The 22121-nt window shown below is 41.2% G+C and overlaps 1 protein-coding gene across 2 annotated transcripts; it reads left to right on the forward strand.

Annotated features, from left to right (window-relative positions):
* Positions 1-858: 858 nt before the first annotated feature.
* On the forward strand, positions 859-21896 carry LOC105202787 (carbonic anhydrase 2). Of its 2 annotated transcripts, XM_026135801.2 has the most exons (8): positions 859-1458; positions 8584-8784; positions 11095-11216; positions 13455-13550; positions 15362-15476; positions 16102-16209; positions 17445-17623; positions 18106-21896. In XM_026135801.2, the coding sequence occupies exons 1-8, from the start codon at positions 1422-1424 to the stop codon at positions 18172-18174; spliced, it is 927 nt and encodes a 308-aa protein (XP_025991586.1). In that variant the 5' UTR covers positions 859-1421; the 3' UTR covers positions 18175-21896. The 2 variants fall into 2 exon arrangements, with proteins under 2 accessions (XP_025991586.1, XP_011169766.1); XM_011171464.3 differs by lacking the exon at positions 16102-16209 and having other exon boundaries at positions 860-1458.
* The last annotated feature ends 225 nt before the right edge of the window (positions 21897-22121 follow it).

The following is a 22121-nucleotide window of genomic DNA, read 5'->3' on the forward strand; positions in this document are numbered from 1 at the left end:
GGCCTGTGTCATAAATTTCGAGATTACATCTGACAAGAGAACTGTCACGGATATCCGGCGTCGATTTGATTCTCCTTGAAATATGTTGTTAAATACGAAAATTTAAGAGACTCATATTTTTTTTATATCGGCGGAATCTCATGTTTAGAGGGTCAAACACTCTTTGAAAAAAGTGTTTTTTTTTCTCAAAGAGTGTTTTACCCCTTAAACGTGAGATTCCGCCGATATAAAAAAAATACGGGTCCGAATCAAATCGGCGCCGGACACCCGTGACAGTTCTCTTGTGAGTTATTTTTACCTGTTATATTTACATTATATAACAAAATGAAAAACAAAATATGTTTTTCCTATAATAAAGTATCCAATTTCATTCAAGGAGTTAGGCTGATGGCAGAGGACGAGACCTTAGACGCTTAAGTCTGACGTGACATAAAACGACGTAGGATAAAGCAGAGAAAAACTTAACGTCGACGTAAGAAACGTTGTATTGCTTTTTCTATATTAAGTTTTTCTCTGCTTTATCCTACGTCACACCACGTCACGTCAGACTTAAGCGCCTAAGTCTCGTTCTCTCTGCCATCAGCTTTACGCAAATGAAAAAGGCAGATTCCTCGTACCAACGTACTCGAGAGAGATCTAATTAATATTTGACAGCGAGCTAAATCTTCGGGAAAAAAATTGCATGAATAATGGGGCGATCCAGTTAATATTTATCGATGATCGATCCGCGTCGAAGTCGCATGCGCCGCGCCGCGTGCACGTGTGCGATATGCACGCGCGCACGTGTAAATATTTACCGGCGCATGCGTGGCCGGCGCGTTCTCGCGGTCACGTGGCCGCGCGCGATATAAAGAGGTGCCGATGCGCCGGCCGGTATTGCCGCCGTCGTCGGAGTAGAACGCGTTGTGTAGCCTGCCGGTCGCTTTCCCGATCGTGGAGAAGGAAAAAGGAAGCGAGGACGCGAGGGAAGAGAAACTCGGCAGCAGCCGAAAGGAGGGAAAGCGTCAGTCAGCGTGCGCACGCGGATGGAAACTGCGTGATGCGCTCGTGCGACTTCGCGGAATATATATAATTTGTACATACACACTACGCGCTGCGGGAGAGCCTCGCGAAGCCCGCGGGTTTCGCGAGATCGAGGAAGAATTGCACGAGCCGCGAACCGCGTCGACTTCTCGCCGCTGTCCCTCTCGAGAACATCGCGCGACTCGGACGTAACCGTCGTCGAGGCGACCGTCCCGGCGGCGCTTCCCCGACGCACCACCATCGACGGCGGCGACCGCGGAACGCGTGTGCTCGTACGGCCGATCGACGCGAGTCGACGCGCGAGCAGTCAAGACGAGCGGGTGCAAGTGCTGCTCGGACCTCGATTTCGCGGACCTCGATTACCCGTAGATAATCCGCCGGCCAAACTGGACGCGAAGATGGGTTCGAAGGACGAGTGGGACTACTACCGAAACGGTAAGGATATAAAGAAAAGTAAATGAGCGTCCGCGAATAATTCGCGAATTTCATGCAGATTTGCAGATCACAAGCGAATACCGCGCGCGAAGAACGCACTGTAAACAGAAATTATGAGGAAAACGGATCTCTCGGAGGAATAACTCCGTAAATAATTAATTCCCGCGGCGCTCGCAATTGCGTATGAAATCGGCGGACTTCCTGCAAATCGCGCGGGCTGTTTTCCTCGTACGTTAAACCGCACATCGAAATTATTGATTGGCTACTTTGTCAATCGTCGTGCATTCAATATGTATATAACCGAGATATTTCTGTGCTTAACGTTGCAATCAGCGCTGGCCGACAGAGCCGCCGCTAGCCTGGTGTTTCATTTCTAGATTAATCACAGTGAACGGACGCGTTTGCGATAATTACTATTGCGGCAGTTAATTGAATCCTATTGTGCGAAAAGGGCACTGCAAAACGGGATATTCATTTTCTAGAAAGTAGTCGCTACTTGAAAAAGAAAAAAAAATATGATGGTCTAAAGTGCATTCGAGCAAAGACGCGGGCGTAACTGCCCAATGAAAAATGGTACATTGAATTGACATCAATTTGATTATTTCAACATCGATTTCGTTATCATTTCTCACTGAGTGATTGATCCTTGGACGATACTCTAGATTCTTGGATATTTCTATGAAAGGATGACACTTTTATAATTTTAAAGGTTGACACATCCGTCTGGCAGAATCCTTTTTATTCAAAGGACAGCATCAGTTAGAATAATCTTTAACGAATAGCTTTAAAGTTCGTACTGTATGAGTCGTTTGCTCTTTAAAGGAATGACTATTTTTTTTTCAAAACATTATTTTAAAAACCTTTAATATCAATTTTTCCAACAAATATAAATTTTTGAAGAAAATGTTTCTTTAAATTTCTGATTTTTTTTAATGTAATTTTTTTATCTTATTGTATACAACTTGCTTTTTAGCATTGTATTCACCCAGAAAAAAGTTATGTTTAAATTGATGAAATCGTTTCTTTAATTTGATTTTTTTTAGTTAAAATAAAAATTTTTGAAACCTTTGAGAAAAATAAAAATTTGATTTAAAAAATTGATGTGATATTAGCCTTTTTTAAATAAATTATTTCTTTAAATTATCAGTTTAAACAAATAATTTTTTAATTCAAAGTACTGACAGAAATATAAAAAATAATTTAATTGTTCTGATTTTAAAAATATATCTTTTGCATTAAAAAAAAAATTGCGTTGCACAAACTGTTTCCTGGATTCAAACAAATTTTTTTTTTATTCGAAGAAACTTGTCTCTAACTAAGTGTTACTTATTTTAAAAAAATTAATTGCAACGTGTTTATTTTTGTGAAAGTTACAAGTGATTAAAGTTGGGTTAGTATGCCACATATGTATTGTGTCATTTCCGTGACAAAATATGGCTAGTTGTAGGCTTAAAATTTGTCAGTCTTTAAGACATATCAGTTACATTCCATAAAGATTTTCTCTCCCACTTTTGCAGCGAGATTATTCTCTTTCTTCTCTCTCTTTCTTCACGTCTGACACTGAAAAGTTGAACCGTGAACTCGTCAACTTTTTTCATTTCGTTGTAAAGTCGCACTTTGTCAGATTCTATTAAATATAGAAGTGATAAAACGGAGAAAATGATCAGCACGTGTGTAAATCTCTTTCGTTTCTCCGCAAAGTTTCCCCTTTTCAAATTAGAATCTTGAGGAAACTTCGCATCTGGAACAACCGCGTGGCGTCCGCTTGTTGTTCTCTCGTGGAGAATTATCGATCCCTACGCCAACCTTAATTCTTCAAATAATAATATCTTATTAGAAATCTTTCGCTGCGAGGCGAAACTCCCCACGCGATAATTCTCGAAGGTATCCCGATTGGTTTTCCACTAGTGCCATTGTTAGCTTTAATGATTTTTATAAGTATTGACTTAAATATTTAGATTATGTTTCTTAGAGCTCCTTAATTTCATTCGTCAATTTTAATTAACGCATCTCAGAATGCGGCCACATGTTAGATAGACGTTAGACTCGAATCTGCATACAGGACACGTGTCGAAGTTCATGAGAGGGAATGCCCTGTCAGGGAGTCATTTCATTTCGTCTTCCGCCCACCCCCCCCGGCCGCGGCCGCGGCCGCTCGATTTCCGTCTCGGTATCCGGATGGCACCGCAGGCTCACTGACCTAAGGGCCATTGTCTTCCCACTGCGAAATGCAGGGCGAGCGGGCCGTGCCAAGCGACCGAGAGGGGTTGCTTCAATTCTCGCAGCCTTCGTGGAACGTGGGGCACGACTCCGCGGGGGTAAATGAAAATCAATAGTTTTCTTCCGTAGTGCCGTAGGCCGATGCACCTGGGTTCCCGCGCGGGGAGGTAACAGGCGCGAAGGTAACACATACACGCGCACGCGAGTCGGACACACGGACGGGCACGCACACGAAAGCCGGTGGGGGTCGCAGACCCAGTTTCACTTTGTTCCGCCGCCGGGGTTGCCGTGCATGCCCCCGAAACGCCCTTAATCTCGAGTCAATTTGTCAGCGCTATCTTTCAACCGATTGTGCGCGCCGGGCGAGCGTGCGGCAGCCTGGGGGGTGGCAAAGCGTCCCCCTAATCGTGATTTGCGAGCCAACGTGTACGAATCCTCGAGGATAGGCCAGCTGCCAAAACGAGGGGGCGAAACTCCGTGGGGAGGGATGTGATTAAGTCGTTTGGCTCTTTGAGCGGACAGCGCGGCCGCGAGAGGCTCGTTCGCTTGAAATTGATCGACGCATTCGGCCGTCATCAATTATTTCGGAGGAATCCGCCGTTCCCACGACGCTGCCAATCGCCGCGTAATTGCGGGCTGCCGCCGCGGGTTTCGCGGTCGGGCGGGATTGTTTTCCAAGCGGAAGTTTATCTTGGCTCGCGATCCGTAGATCGGAGAATTTCGAACAAAATTCTCGATTGCCATAGTAATCTTGCGCGAAGAATATATATCCTTGACTCTAATTCTATTCTCGATATCATCGGGACAGCTTTGAAAGTGAAATCTACACGCGTGTAAATTAATTCTGATTTTGAGTAATCGAGGTCAGCGCTCCCCCCTTGATGCACGAAATCGCGCAACGCCTCCCTGTTTGCCTATTCCACCCGGTTGGCCTAACGAGTACCGGAACGTTAGTTCCGATCGTGTCTGTAAGTGAATGAAGAAGACAGATATTCTATCTCGGTTAATTAGCATATATATGAGATAATTATAAATGATGCACGAGCTAACAAACACCGGTCCCGAGAAGATTGCGCGAGCCGCAACAATTGGAGGGTTTACAAATTGTCACGTTAGAGCGCATCGTGATCGAGTCGGAGCCGAAGTGGCCTTTTTCTAGAGTGCACCAGGGAATTTGAAAGATTAATGAAAACCGGCGGCTTGTTTGCGAAAGGTTCGATTCGTGTGTTATACACTTGTACGTCACGCGCCTATCGCGTTGCTTCCTATCGATTCAGGCTGTCTCCGAGGTGAATGTGATTTCAATCGAGTTCCATCCGGGATAAAATTTAGAAAGTGCTCTCATTGTTACGTTAAGATTGAGAAAAAAGTGAGAGCCTATTTTCCTGCGGGCAACGCCAAGTCTACGCAGTGTTTTTTATCACAGAAAAAATTAGCATCAAGTCGACAATTCATATGCAAGCAAGAGTATTGAATTTTCTTGATTGAATTTATAATTTTAACTCAGGGAACTGGTTTAAATGCGATGCTTTAAAGTAGTTTAAAGAATCACACACAAACTGCATTCCACTCGCGCACCGCAAATCGCGTCGGGCGCGTGGGAATATCGGCGAGAAAGAAAGCCCACAATCGGAGAATCCGCGAGAGAAATCTCCTCTCGCGCGGTCGCGTCTTCGTTCGCAACGATTTGTGCATACATGTACACACTTGTAAATTATTGTCCGACGACGGACGACCGTCATTCTAGGCGCGCGCACATTGTGAAAAGCCTACATACGACAACTTATTTGCACATTGCATTCGTTAGTATCACGACGTGCCGTCTCTTCTCTTTCCCCGATGATTAAATACGCCTATTTTAAAACGCGTTGATATTCGCTTACGAGTCGACCGTTCAAACGGAAGCTCGACCTACGTGCCAGTCTTTTGATCCACGACTCGTGAATATTGAATAGGAATTTTTTGCTATCTAATATAATACTAATACAAAGCGCGCATTAAGGATATAAATAAAATGTTACGAGAAAAGAGATTTCTCGATGGAGATACATGTATACCTGCATATCGCGCGATGGGTCGCAAAATGACACGTGGCAGAACGTAACGATGCTCTGTCATTAAATGACTATTTTTTTTTTTTTATACCTCACGTAATATCCAGTCTTCAATAATGACGGCTGACGACCCGAGGATTACAACATTAATAATCCATCGGTGTTTGCATAACGCATGCGTGTTTGTGCGGGAGATGTACTACAAGGATTGCGATATCGAAAGAGAGAGGTAGAAAAAGAGATGGAGAAATATTTGCCAAGCGCATTCAACGGTTTTTCCGCATTCGGCATTATATTTCCCGTGATTCGTTGAATCATCACGTCACGAAGGTTGAACGAACCTTCAAACGAGCGTCGTTCTTGTTCCGCGACAAGAATTCAAGTCGTCGACTGGAGATAATATCGGTCGTCGTAATCTCTCAATGGCATTAACGCATTTCATATATGTCACTGTAATTTTCCATCATTTCGATTTATAATTAATTATCATCATTAAGCCAAGCACAGTGAATGAGAAATCTTTCGTAATCTTGATCGGAATAATGGAAATTTTTTTATGTGTGCTAAATTAATGTAAAATACAAGGTTAATTTAATTCTGTTAATTTATTTGCTATTTCAGTATTCTTCTTCTATATTTCTTCTAATCTAAAAATACTTAAATAGTAAGCGAATTTATCATAATCCAATATTCCCAAAAATAATAATTAAGCTGGAAAAAAAAATAATCTTCAGGCAACTTGAGCGCTCATATTTAGGCATTGAAATTATCTAGGTCATACCGTTATCGTATGACTGACTAAAAAATATTGTCTGCCTGATTGTCTTTGATATATCTCCATTCAATGTTCTCGCGGTGTTTACAAAATTCGCTGATAATTTTCATTTCGATCAGTTATCTCTGCGACAAGCGTCGCGAGCTCGCGTCGTTCATTTGAGAACAGTTATCGCGGTGCTTTTCAGTATGAACTGCAGGATAAACGGCTGTTTTGTTACTACACCGCGGAGCTATCCTTCAATAGTGAATTCACGTGACGACGCCGGTCTCAATGCCGCGCGAGACGAGTTTCTTACGCTCCGCGAATGACTAATTCGTCTCACTCTGCCGAGCTCGGCGCTTTCGATTTTACACACAGACGATTATGCGAATATGCATAGATTTGAAACGCAGCCGTGAAGCTGCGTTCAAGGGCACACCAAAGCGATTTCTCGCTATACAATGACGTCATCGTGTTATTAGAGCAATAGTTATAAATTAAAGCGAGTTTTTTAATTCGTCGATTGATTAATCGCTTTATGCAAAAATAGAACTTTTACGCGACAAAGTTGCATTTGTGCAAAATGTGACTGATGAAACGTAAATTAAAGTATATATATTTGCCTGTATTTGTAACTAAATAATTTTAAAATATCTTTTTAATATACTTCTGATTTTGACATTTGGATAATTCATATAATATGAATTAATCTCTTTCACTTTCAAATACAGTTCTCTGAGTGAGTTTATATTTCGAGTTTATATAATATGGTAAACGTAATGTGATGAAGCGAAACGCAATAATAAATTTAATTCCGCGAATTTAATTGCATTCTGTTAGCAATCGATTGACCGCGACTTCGAGTCAGAGTCAGATGAAACGTGATTCGCATAAATACACTCTATCACGTAATGATCTCATAATTGAACGCAATTACGCAAAAGTCATTTGCGATGATTCGAACATCGCAAATCCCTCGTTCTCGCTCTAATCAAGTTTATTTAAGCTAAATGTTTATTCGTGTATTAATTTTTCGTAGCTCTCACGATGTTTCGCATGTTAGAACAACGCGTTCGACATCTAATTGCAAAATAAACAGCGTTTGGATCACGTGTCCCGATAAAGAAAGATTAATGCGTCGGCACGTGACGCACGTCGCCAGATAAGGAGTATGCGATTATTAAACATAACATGCTTGATCAGCTTTCGCGTGTATCAAAATTGACACGACCTGAATCCACAGACGCTACACTAAAAAAAAAGTTTTTTCCATTAATGGTATGTCCGTTCCAAAACGAACAAATCAGATTATAGTAAAATCTAGTAAACGTTTTGAGAGTGAAAGAGATTAATTCATATTATATGAATTATCCAAATTCAAATGTCAAAATCAGAAGTATATTCAAAAGATATTATTAAAATAATCAGAGTCTTGTTATAATAATCAGAAATTCTGCTTGGTTTCACAGAAACATTCAAACATATAAGTTTTATTAATGTAATCAGATTATTTTTCTCAGTGTATTTCTTTTAATTTGTATTTTCGTAAGTTTAATGAATGCGTAATAAATTATTATACATAAAATTGACATAATCTTCATCGATTATCATTAATCGTCATTAATATCATAATAAGTAAATGTTATCGCTCCTGTAAATATCATTCTCATTTTTCACATCTGTATGTTTCTATTAAAAAAAAAAAAAAACTTTTTATGGTAGTTGGAGGTGGCCCACGCAGACCGGAATTTCGATAAATGCGAACTTGAATCCATTATCAGCACGTGACGTGCATCGTGATAAAGAGTTTGTTTCGCGCTCGCGGAACTTGGCGTGCGAGCTTTCTCAAGTTGCTCGAGCTTGAACTCGTATCACCAAATAATTACTATCTTGTTATCGCGGTACACGTGCGATTCTTATCACAAAACTATATTTGCGGATTCGATTGTAAGCCGAGGAAAACAAATAATTATTCCTTTACCCTTACTTCCTCATCTCCGTGACAAATTTGTCGAAACTTATTATTTACGACATCACTCCTCATGTGTCTGTAAAACCAATTAATATAGCTCAAATTTATTATGTATGTTGCAGGACCCAGCACATGGGTGACGAAATTTCCTATGGCAGCCGGTTCCAGGCAGAGTCCGGTGAACATCGAGACTAAGCGGGCGAAATCCGATCACGAGGCTCTAAGTAGCAAGCCCCTGCGTTGGAGATATCCCGCCACAGCGTCCCGGAAGCTAGTCAATCCCGGTTACTGCTGGAAAGTGGACACCGATGGCGAGGGCACGTGTGAGTATCACAATTTAGAAAATAGAATTTTCTCCCATCTTTATGTATTTTAGATCTCTTATTTCCTTCGTCTCTTTATAAGATAGAAATGGTGAAAATTGTTTTGAGAGATTGTGTTTATATTTGTTTATAAAAATTTTCATAAACAGTGATTACACTGTTTTAAAGTAAGTTTCAAATACCTCTTCTGACAATAACATTTTACAAATACTTAGAAAACTAATAGAAACGTTTTAAACGTTTTACAGTCACGGAAACCTCATGAACAATTTCATGTTTAAATTTCCATCTCATAAATGATTCAATAAATTTTTTTTTTTTAATAATTAAATAAAATCTGTATAGGCTCGCAAGATTTTAAAAATGATATGTACAAGGGTTGACGAGCCAAGCCGGATTATCGTGTTTGCATTCATACATAAATGATTATAATTCGCGATTAAACATTGAACATTTCGACCTTGACTCTGGTCATCCTCAGTGACATTTTAACGTATATTGAAATTATAAAAATAACAATAGAGAAAAACAATCCGCGTCCTATGCATTCAAAGACTCATCTGACGCGTAATGAATACCTCTTCAATGAATTATTATTGAACATCTGCGAAACAAAGTTCTTCATGCGAGCGTTGAGCTTTTAATGCGATATCTATTCAACATTTAAGCAATCTTTTTGTGAATTTTGTAACATACTAGTTTCGCCAGAAAATTTGTACGAAAATTTGTCGGAAAAATTCGATCGCTTGAAATATAAACACTTCGCATAAGCACGTGAGCGAAAGAACTTCTTTCCTCCGAGGGGAGCTGCGATTGTGGTCGCAGAACTTTAAATTGCAAATCACCAAGCGCAAAGTGCGGCGCGTAGCGCCGTTCTTCCGCATTGAAAATATCATGAAATTTAATGTACGTTTAAGTTGAACATTAAATTTAAGGTACATTAAATCTAATGTATCTATAACTGCAAGAAGTATGTGCATGAAATTTAGTGCACTTTAATTGGCAACCTTAAATGTTTTTTTAATGTACCCGCTTGAAATTCGCTTCCGTTACATTGCATTAAATTCCACTGCCGAATTTAACAGTGCATCCGGAGATGGAGCGATCCAGTATAATTTTAGATTGTGTTTACTATGTCCGGCCTCGCATTCTATCTTAAGAGAACGTCTGTGAACATTAACGTTGGCAGCGGTGCCGAAAGCGCCATGCGGTGATTAAAGGCCGACCGTAGCTTTTGCGGCGAGCTGTATAAAGGCGTTTCTCTCCCCGCACGAATAAGTTACGTAACGCTTTTTATTAATTTCGTGCACCATGCACGCCTTATGTAAGGTACGAACGCGATGCGATTTGTTTTGTCACGGTGTTACGTATTTCGAGATTACATGCCGCCGGAGTAGCGGGAGAGGGACGGAATTCCCCGGTGCGAGCACCCGATCGCGTATATATTACGAAGGTTTCACTGTCGACTTTGTGCCACTTAGGGAGGGCTTTTACCTTCGTCGACTGCTCGGGGCGTATTCGAAATGAGGACGACCGTGCCGTGGCGCGGTATTATGTGTATTCATATGTGGCACAAAGCGGAGCGGAGCGCTCTGTACGGCAATGTGCGGCACAAAACAATAGATAAAGTGTCGCGATAATAATGCCACGGCGTCACTTCACGCAGATATACTCGCGATAAAATGAGGCACCTTTCGAGGACTTCAACGTACCAAAATTACCAATGATTCATATTTATTAGAGAATAAGATAATAAACAATCGATAACTGACTGAGAAACGCTTTCCTGAGGCAACACGATTTTTTATTTTTTATTTTTTATTTTTTATAAAAGTCTAAAATAACGCACGCATAAGCATCTCGTGAAAATTGTCATCGCCCGTCTACCGTACACAATAAATAATTTTAGAGTGTCTCTCTTGTACTCTTGTCGGAAAATTTTCGGAGAGAACATAGAACTTGGCGCGCTAAATATTCTTGAATAATTTATCACAGGCAAATTGTAGAGGCGAGACACAAAATAATAAAATGCGTCGCGACGCAAAGGCGTCACGCGGTGCAAATGCAACGATCCGTTCTCGTTATAGCCCCCATCTGCGCGGTTTGGCTAATCAAGCGTATCCTGTAATAAAGCGGCCCGCGTTGCGTCCGTTCGTGACGCTTCGTGGAAGCGTGCTCCGAAAATTTCCAGCGTTTACGCGGACCAATCTTTAAGCGTTTACGCATTCATTTGCATCTTATTTCGCATCGTATTGCCGTATTGCGTGCTGACATGTGCTAACGTTGTATCTCGATTTGTGTTGTCGATAGTTTTGAGCGGCGGACCGCTGATGGACGATGTCTACAAGCTGGAACAGTACCACTGTCACTGGGGATGTAGCGATTCCAGAGGATCCGAACACACGGTCGACGGGCAAGCCTTCGCCGGCGAGGTATGGAAAAAAAATATATAATTTTTATAATCATAGAATATAATTATCTCTCTCTTTCCAGAGCGTTAATACTAGAAGTACTAAAATTTTTTACTCGCGGCTCCGTTTGTCGTTAAAAACTCGGTTTAAGAATTAGTAAAAAAGAAAAAGCAAGTTAAACCGAGTGTAAAGGTCAGCTACATTGGTGCAGACGAATCTTAAAGAACCAAGCAAATGAATTAATATTATATGAAATTATTTTCAGAGAGAAGATGACGAAAAACCTAATATTTTATCAAAATAAATAATTGATGAAAAATCATCAAATTTTCGAATTTTATTTTTTATGTATAAAAAAATAGAATTTTAGTCTAGAAAAAAGTAGGTTAACAATGACTGAAGTTGATGCTTCTAGAATTATCGTTCTTTTAAACTCGCGTTCTTGAATTCGCTCGCTATGTTAATTAGATTTTAACGGCTTAAAAATGACGAGCGAGCGCAATTAATTCACTTGATAGCCAAAGTAGTTCGTTAGCAATTCAGTCACATAGAGAGTATGAGTCACTCTGTTTGTGATCATCCACGGAGGAGCTTGTGGCGATGCCGACTTTGTCCGAGAGCCGCCGTGTGCGATTTATTAGCGCGATCGTTTTATCGAGGATAAATCGAGGCTCTAGTCGCCCACAAACGCGTTATGTGCGACGCGAGAGAAATGGCTTTTCTCTATGGGTATAAATAAATTTTATGGAAAGTGTACAATTACGGTGTACATGAAGACGCTAATTGTGAACAGATATTAATTACTCTCGTGTATTAATAATATAATATTACACTAGGGCGTCTTCCATTTATCTCATAAATGATGCTTTGTTATCGTCGTATATATACGTCGCATTGATAGAATGCCAACGATGTGTCAAAGGTCTTTTTATGCTCTGACAGCTGCGCGTGCGTCCACAAAACACGCGTAACAGTTTGCGAATAAGGACGAAAAAATAACAAGCGAGCGCGCGGAATGGTAACGATAATGAGCATTATCATCGAAACCGCCAATCGCGTGCGCGAATAATAGTTGACTCCCGTAACGAGGTATGCGTTCATATACGCGCGTCATCGCGAAGGAATTCTCGAAGACGAACAAACACCCGTTCGCGAATTGTGAAGAGGATAATTAGTCGGCCAATAATTAGTCGGAAAAATTGCTTATTTCCTGAACGCACACACACACACATTTCCTGGACACGATTCCGAAATGGACGTGAGCCTATCGTGAGAATTTTTTCGTTTAGCTCTCGTCACCTCTTGCTCGCTTATTTCGCAAACATAAAATACATTGTTTGCTCGACTTTGATTATGCAACCGTCTACGCGGCAATGATCTCAAAGGTCTCTAATCTATCAGAAATAAATAGTTGACTTCAACTTGACCCTGCGTCGTTCGAGAAAACATCGATGATTCCTCGATGCATGGAAAATTTCTTCCTCGCGCGATATGCAATAATAACACAGATAGTCGCCAATGAACAAAAAACGCGTTTAAAAATACATGCTCTATTTTCTTGAATGTGAATTCAGACTGAAAACTTTTTTTAAACGCAATTTTCCTTGGAAACGAACGCGTCGTTTAAACGGCAACTTTCCGGCTCGAAGTCGATGTTAATTAAACGACCCGAGTCTCGGGTGCATTAGCGAGTCAATTGGCGGATCGCAATGACTTTGCATTCGTACGCTGCGCACGTCCTGTCTTCTTTCGAATGCGCTCCTTCCGCGTCGAGGAAATCTTGCGACGTTCGCCTCACCGCAAGACTTTACATGGCGATGTAAGACGATATGCCTCTCCGTAGAAGGCAATCCCGTATCTGGGAAACCGGGTCGATCGGATGCACGGATATCCGCGGGATTTCAGAGAGAGCGTCCAGTTACCGCACTGATTACATAATCTTTCTCTAACGACCACCCGTCAAACGTAATTATCATTCATCGATGCCGACCAAGTTCCTTTGCGATTCAGTCATGTAAATCGCGGCCAAGCAGAATACTATCATAAGTATTAACCGAGGCGAGATATCGTCAACGATCATCGGTCTTCACCGACGGTGTACAGTAGCGTAGAAAATGATATTTCTTAATTGGCTATTTAGAAGGATTAAGTTACTCGTCAGAGCACCGATCAACCTGCCATTTCGCTCCTCTCCGATTGCCCGCTATTAGACTTAATACGCAACGATTTAGATTCATTGAAGGGCAACGTTGGTTTCAGCTACATCTGGTACACTGGAACACCAGCAAGTACAAGACCTTCGCCGAAGCCGCGAAAGCTTCTGACGGTCTGGCCGTTTTGGGGGTCTTCCTTAAGGTTCGTAATGCCACAATGTTTTATTAGACAGATGATTATTAAAATAATTCCCTCCACTCATCTAATTAGAACAATTACAATTACGATTAAGATTACAAATTAATTTATTTCGTACTAAGTATATCAATAATGCTACATGCTTTTTTTATTCTGTTCGACTTTATTTAAAGCGGTGTCTTACGTCTTGAATATTTAATACGTCGATTCGTCACGTTTTTATACAAACATGTCATCAATCCAGCACGGAAGCCGCACCTCTTCTACTCGGGATTCTAATTTGTTTACATACTATTTATAGTCATTTAAGCTTTTCACATACAAAGGCTGGTCTACAATAGCTTAAATAGCATGATCCCAGGCGTGTCCATTTCTACCAACGATAATTGGTTTTAATATCGCAATTATTTTTCTCTTCATCTTTTCTCTAATTCTAAAAAAAAAGAAAAAAAAGAAAAACAGACATGGACAAACAACTGCGCTTTGCAACGCGTTGTCACTTACAAATTGCGCTGTTTATGCTGTCGTAGAATGGCTTTATCACACGAGCTGCACAAGCGGAATCCCTGGGGAGGTGCGGAGGTGTCATCGCCAATCGTCGTTGAATGGTCGATTATATAAACGCGAGAGACCCAGAGACATAATTACGCCGTCGCCGTATCGAGCTCGAGACGAGACACGCAAATGCGCGTTTTCGTCGGGCACGTATGCGACGCCATCGCTTCGCATTTACAATTAGTTTCGTAGCGAAAGAATATCTAGATCGCGTGCAACGGCAATTACCCTTTTCCGCTTTGCACAGCGCTTTGTGTCTAATATTTAGGTTGCAGCTGCGCGGCTCGCGATATCTCATCGAGAACGCGAGGATCGCAATTGCAAAATTCTATTTGCGCAAATGATACATTTCTCGCGACATTGTTACGAGATAGCACGCAGTAAGGACGAAGAGTAATAGAAATATTTATGAAGCGAGCCTTCCTCGCTCTAGCCAAAAATGATAAATGAAATCGATGTCGATTCAACGTCAAAGTCAGGAAATCGATATCGAATCGATGTCGATACCGATTGAAATGATAAATGAAATCGACATACATTGTCATTTCTTACTCTTAGGACAAAACTGTTCTACAATTCGCGTTATCGTGGTCGTAAATAGTAATAAAATACAATTGCGTGTTTATTTTTATCTCTTCAACTTCCTCTTTTATTTTTTTTTTTTTTAATTTATGGGGGAAGAAAAATTGTAAGTAAGATTAATTTACGTTGATAAGACTGAACGTATAACTCCGCCTTGCAGTACTTAACAATCACTTGCAACTACTCTTTACACTATTGCAAGATGGTCTTTACGTAACATCGCGCAGCTTTGAGATACGCTGGAGTCGCATAAGAGCGCGAGAAAAACACACATATCGAAGGAAATTTATGCGCCACTTGCAACGGCGACAATTTTAAAAGTGGCATTGCATAATCAGCGGCTCAATGTCGAGCGTTTTTATCGCGCCTATTTGTCTCTCGTGTTCCGCTATTCGTTCTTGATCTTTACTTATAAAGACATTCGATAGGGCGATCTGTTAACAACAACCTTGCCATAAATTCTCGAGCCTTTTATTGGCTTGGGAAATTTTACAAGACGATGAATAAATTTTAGAAACGCGATGTAGGAAATGCGATATCTTTTTGCCGATCGGGAAATCTCTAATTGGGAAATAGCTCGTTAGTTCCAGAGAGAGCGGGCTTAATTATGTCTCGGTCTCGTGAAATCGCGTGCCATTATGATCGCAAAGGTAGGAAAGCGAAGGATTTGCTTCTAGGTCGGCAGGACCCACGAAGAAATGGACAAGATCGCGAAACTGATGCCGTCCGTCTCGTACAAGGACGACGTTGTGGAAATTAAGGAACCCATCGATCCCGGCAAACTTCTTCCCGGTAAGTTACGATCGACCAGTAATCACCCGGGCAATTTGATTATTGTCTCTTTGATCAAACATTCCGTCTATTCATCGATGCATAGTGTCCCGTGATATACGTTCCTGTTGTTCCTCATGTAACATTCAACTGTAGCTTAAACCTGTTTGCGCAAACGGTTCGTCGAATCGGTCCTAACGTAGTCCGTAACATAGTCCGTAACAGTCCTGGTCTATTAATTAATGAGAAACTACCCTGACGAACTATGAAATCAGAAATTAATCGAGTAAAATCCCTTTTATCTCATCTATCTTTAATTAATTTATATATATGCATAATACAAAATTTTTTAATATAAAAAATTCGTATAATATATAACTTTAAAATATATAAGATGTATCGATATATCTTGTATATATCACATTATATGTAATATGTTACACATATTTGTCTGCAATTTTGGTTCGTTGCAGCCAAGTTAAACCAAACACTGCTAAAATAATAGAACCGTCGTTTCAGAGACGGAAGTTGTTGTTAAGGTCTTGTCAACAATCGCAACAGAAGCGCGTGCCTCTGCATTAACGTGTCGAACTAACAAAATTTCTCTCGCATATATTTTGTGCTCTCGCTCCGCGTCGCGCCACAGCACGCACAGTGCGCGGCGGACGGGCCGGCACGCAAAGATGCGTGAATCCGTGCATGCGCTGGGCCGACCGAATCATACCACGCCACGAGAACAAATGGGACTTCCAAGGTTCGTATCACCTTGGACTAGTTCGTGTAAGAGAATGAGAGAGAGATAGAGACTTGAGAAGTTGCGCGCTCGAGTGTGAGAGCGGTTTCCGCTTTTTCAGAGCAACGCCTCATGAAAAAAAAAAAAAGAGAAGAAACGCCTCAAGCGCGCGATTATCTTATGCCTTCGGTCATTTTCAAGTAGCCTCGAATTTTCCGAAGCCTTGCATGCCAAATGCGCACGGTCGGGATGGACGCATGTCACCGGATGATTGGCATGATGTGACGATGCACGTCGTAGCAGTAATTGGTATTTTTTTTTCTTCATATTCTGACATGAAAAAAGACAAATTTCCGTGAAAATCTTATCTATTCCGCGACACGAAAACCCTTATGTTAATCTATTTTAAAGTTTCTCATTTTACTGTATGACGTATTGATGTTTATCTACACGAATGTCACACGTGTTAGTAATAGCGTTCTTCACATTAAATTCCGCTTAGTGTCCACATCTTTTGTAAGCGAATTATCTGTACAAATTGCACACACACTGTGATAGTGTTCTCGCAATTTAATTCTGCTTAATGCATACACACACATACGGTTATTCTTTTGTGTATATGGTGATATATATTTTGAATATTCCTACATTTGTAAATCCCCTTATCCAGGCATTTACCTTTAGTGTCCTCATTAGTGTTACTTTAATAATTTCGAAAAAATGTTGCTCGGGCTATTAGCGATGACACGAAAAGATAAAACGAATGAAGGGTCCGCACTTAAACGAAATATGCTTCTCCGGCGAACAGTACATTAATCAAATCGTATAATTCCATTCTCGAGGTAATGTCCACTATTACTGCGAGTCGCATGACACTCACGGGATAATGGGAGGGAAATATATTTCAATTACTTAAAGGACATTATCACGAGAAAATCGGTTTGCGAGATCGGTCCTTCGAATAAAATTCGATACAACGAAGGCATTACGTTATTAATTCTACTATCACTTTGAAAGATAAAATTACGCAAACGCGATCGTTTTAAAATACACATGAGATCGAATATATAATATGCGTCACGCTAGCTCGACGGCATGTTACTATTAATATAAGCAATCGTATTTCTATAAATTTTTTTACATTTCTTTCTTTCTTTGTCGCATCGCTTTAACCGTCAGTTCATACATTTCTTTTCGCTTTATATCTTTGAACACGCGCGAACTCGAGGAACCGTTTCAATTCTTTTCTGATTTAGACAACAACGGATACTGGACGTACTTGGGCTCGCTGACAACGCCGCCGTGTAACGAGAGCGTCACTTGGATCCTCTTCAAAAAGTACATCGAGGTGTCGCATCATCAGCTCAACACCTTCCGGACTCTTCGAAAGTTCCCACGCGGCGAGGAGTGCCCTTGCAACGAGAACCACGGGGCGGTACGGGAGAGATAGAATCATAAGAATCGCGCGATGCCCTGTGTATCGTGAAGCGCGACCGCTCGTCGTCTGTCCCTAAACGATTCCCAGAATTCCCCGTATCGTTTTCCCGCGGTTTGATAAATGAATCTGGGTTGGCGATCACAACGTGACACGGCGAACGCCTCTGCGGCGACGCGATTACCATTTTCCAGCCGCGAGAGATGCATATCGTTACGGCGAGTCGATGTTCTCTCTCTCTCTCTTTTTTTCCTTCCCTTTCGCTCGATATACGCGAACCACCGCCGGGCAGCTATTTTTAGGCGTCCAGGACGCCTTAGGCGTCGACGACCGCGGGCTACCGCGTCGTCGACGTCTCGACGACGAGCGGGAGCGTATGATATTTCGGATCGACACGAAACACCTTCGCGCGACACGCCCTCGTTTTTTATATATAATTCCGACCTTTCTTTTTTTTTCTCTCTCTCTCTGACACTCTGTAGGTGATCAACAACTTCCGTCCACCGCTGCCGCTGGGAAATCGCGTATTGCGGGAGTGCGGCAGTTTCTGAGGGTCGGCCCCCACCCGGAAGATGAGCGGAGACGAGAGGGAGCGAAAGAGGCAGAAGACCGGGTGATTTCCGATCTCTTCCACGGTTTCTTGCGAACCATCGACGAACCCCGAAGCGACGATCGATGTAGCAGCTAACGAATCGCAGCGTTCAACGTGCCTTCCGATTAATCAACGAAGACCGCCTCGCCTCCGCGCTACCCTCGTTGCTTTCTCGTGATCATCGACTCCGTCGTTGGCAGAGACTTCCGCCGCGAGCGGGAAATCCCTGTCGCGGAGACGAATCAAGAATACTTGATAGCTTTAGCTCGCGCTACGGTGGCCCACGAGTCGCCGCACGCACTCTCATGTTATTTAACGCAATTACGCAATAAGCTGAGTAGGGCCTGAGTTAGAATCCAACTAACACCGTTATCGGAGGTCTTGGAATCATCGTAAATTCATGCAGATGCATCGTAAAACCAAAGCGCCGTTTACAAAAATCATACATTACTCTGCGAAAATGATAAATTTTACCTAACTTCCCCCTCCCCCGTTCACGTTTTACATATGTATAGCGCATCGAGATGCACCGATTTTAAACATACTACTAGGTACCCCTGACCAGCCGGATGTTCCTCGACGGTAGGTACATACGCTACACGAATCATTAGAAGCACTTGCGTCGTAAAGACAAACACATTTGTTATTCTGTAGAAGATAACGACAGGTGTATTTATTGACTTTTAATATCTCCAGGAATGCGATCGATGAACTCGCGTATTTAAAACACTCGTCTGGACGTAGCCTCCCCTGAGATAAGCATTTAATTTTAGATGTTTCTCGTCCGAGAGCTGCTCAGCTCGTTTCTCCGCTTAAAGCGCGATTGTCTTAAGTCGCTCATGCGGGAGCCTTTTTAATCTTATCTACAACGGAAGAAGCGCGTATGGTCAGGGACGCCGTAGTAGTGGCTAATATATATATAATACGTGTATATACACAAACGTGTGCGTTTCATTTTAATCAATCAAAAAGAATTATGAGTGAAAAGTAGAGCTAACAACGTTAGAACGTCCGATCTTCGCGCGCTGGGAATATCACTTTCTCGCTAATTAATTAGAAACCGTCGCTAACGCGTACGCGGAATTCCGAGACGTGCATGCCTGCGTGCGTAGGTAGACGATAAAGCGGAATGTGTAACGATAATTGCGACACGGCGCGATTATTTTCGTCGTACGAGATTACGTCTGATTATACGTATCGCGATTTTACATGTTAGATCGCTAAATATTAATGACGATTAATAGATAACCTTCGATTTTTTTTGCATACACTGAAAAAAAGTCTAGTTATAACTACCAAATGTATAGTGAAATAATATCAATTAAATATTTTGTCAGTATAACCAAAAATAATTTGGTGTTTCTGAATGTTTAGTAAGTATTATCAAATCTGGTGTAAGTTACTGAATATTTAGAAAAGTAAAATTGGTTACATTAGCCAAATATTTAATTGACACTATTTTACTATACATTTGGTAGTTATTACCAGTCTCTTTTTTTTCAGTGTACACTCAACGGCTCGATATGTACATCGCGCGGGGAGGCTAAAGTCGTGTGTGCTGTTGACGCGCGAGTGACACAGAGCAAATCCCCGTCGTATCGCTTTATTCAAAGCTTCATGCGCTTAGCGTGTTTGCTTTGTCAAAATATATTCCCGCGACATAATCATAGATATTGAGGTTTCTCGCGCTCCGAGACGCAACAAGTGCGAGATGCTGTTTTGTCGCGAATGCGACTGCGACGATAGATGCACGGCGACAGGTAACAGCAACGTTTGCATGTTCAAAGATAAAACGAGTTTGATTCTTGGAAATCAAACCGATCAACTCGCAAGTAAGAAGCAGAGAGAATCGATTAGAGATGATAAAAAAAAACAAATAAATCGTGCGCTCAATCTACACGAAAGAACGATTTCGTTAAAGTATCTAACTGGATACAGATCTAAAAATAATTTTGTTGGACCATCAAAACAATTATGATGGACGTTCAAGCGTGATGAGCAATGCTGCAAAAAGTTTTGACATTCCACCAACCAGTTTGAGCGGTCCAACATAATTATTTTGACGGCCTAATAAAATTATTTTCAGATCTGCTAAATTTTTAGATACTTTAGTAAAATCGTTTCTTCCGCGAAATGTACAAAAAGTAAAATTGATCAGTCTGCCTTCTGAGAGAATCAAATCATGATTTTTTCCTTTTACCATTCCTCTTTTTTGAGAAAACAAGGAAACGTGATTTTTAACGAATTTTTTCTGACAAAAACTGCTTTCTTGACAAAAAAATGACATTTTTTTAAAACTCCAACACAATGTCGACTAACGCGACAAAAACGATTTCCAATAGGAATAAACTGAATCAATGAGATAAATTGCGTAGTTTGCAAAATTCTCGAACGTCAACAGTCACTTGAAATAGATTATATATTCTATACATTTTTTGGCGAATTTTACATAGTGAATATATTGTCTTGTTATGCTGGTCGCTTCTGGACACATTATCATACATGTTCTCAGGAATTCATTCTTTCTGTAAACTGTAAACTGTAAGATAACGTCTTCTTTTGTAGCGATATTAAGACTTTTACTTGTTTGCTGTATATCTATGTATATTCTAACTATTGTTGGTGATGTGAGATATTATATAAATTTGTATTTCATAGTTTCGACTGTGATAGAGAGAGAAAAGAAGAGAAAGAGAGAGAAAGAAAGAGCAAATAAAGTACCGTTCTATTTGCTTTTGTACGGCATCTGGCGCGCTTTCTGTCACTCTTATTGCCAGCGTCTCTTCGGTCCGGCTTGAAAATAAATTCTGGAAATCGAGCTAGCCTCTAGTCCGAAGTACGCTCCGTCATACGAAAGGGTACAAGGCCAGCGACCGCTCTCGTACCTGGCGGTTTGGTGTTCGCGGTCGGGACCAGTTTCAGGGGACGCGAGGAGGAAGTCCGCGTACGGGAGAAGGCGACGCGCGATGGAAAAGACCAAGGTGAGGAGATCTCACTTGCGATTCCTTGAAAAATTCCGTAACGCCCCCAAGCAATACGGGATTGATTACGTCTCACGCGCTGCATCAACGAAACGAAGTGACGCGATCGCTGTATGTAATCGAGCGTGATTGAAAAACAGGATTTCCAATTGTCTCTCGGTGCAGTTCGTTCGTTAAAAGTTCAAAGAGCTTGACGCTCTTCAACGTCGGATATTTTATGGTTATTTAATTTCTTAAAAAAATAGTCTCCTAATCCAATGCTTTTAATTTCCGGTCTCTCGCCGAGTCTTTCGCGTTTCAGCGTGACGCAGTTGCATTGCCTTGCGGGCGCTTTTACAAGGTCCGCCGGTCCCCTCGAAACCGGTCAGTGCATCTGACGATGCACGTGGTGCTTCACTAAAGCTTGCTACACTTGTCGTAGTCGAACACTTACTATAGTTCTACCATCTCGTTCGCTCACGTTGAGTCCGAGTAATAATATTTTGTCTAAGAGAGAAGCATGTACGTTAGCAGATAAATATAACAATTTTTTTTCATGTAAATATTAAATACTTATTGACTGTTGAAATTCAATATTTGCGAGAAAATTACAAAATTATTTCAGCCTATAATTATGAAAAGATAAGATCGAAAAAGATTTAAATCTATCGAGAATTAAGAGATGTACAAGCGACTGTTAATATATGTTAATGTTTCGGAATATCGTCAACAATTTTCTATTTCCTTTTGCTATTTTCGAGTCACGACTTTAATGTCACAAATGCGCATAAATTATCGGCACAAAGTCGATAATTTATGTGAATTGTCAGCTGCTAAGAAATGCATTTAGCAGCAGCTTAGTTAATAGAGGTGCCGTCCCGCAACAACGAGATGCGCCTGTGCCATTTGCTGCAATCAACAATTATTTATATTTCGTAATATCTTG

Source organism: Solenopsis invicta, chromosome 3 (genome assembly GCF_016802725.1).
Source record: "Solenopsis invicta isolate M01_SB chromosome 3, UNIL_Sinv_3.0, whole genome shotgun sequence".
Taxonomy (NCBI): domain Eukaryota; kingdom Metazoa; phylum Arthropoda; class Insecta; order Hymenoptera; family Formicidae; genus Solenopsis; species Solenopsis invicta.

What these genes read in the sequence shown, in the direction of transcription:
- LOC105202787 (XM_026135801.2), top strand. Translation starts at nt 1,422, where the DNA reads ATGGGTTCGAAGGACGAGTGGGACTACTACCGAAACG. An exon ending in CACCGATGGCGAGGGCACGT is followed by an intron (nt 8,785 to 11,094) that starts GTGAGTATCACA and finishes TGTTGTCGATAG; the next exon opens with TTTTGAGCGGCGGACCGCTG. An exon ending in GGCAAGCCTTCGCCGGCGAG is followed by an intron (nt 11,217 to 13,454) that starts GTATGGAAAAAA and finishes CGTTGGTTTCAG; the next exon opens with CTACATCTGGTACACTGGAA.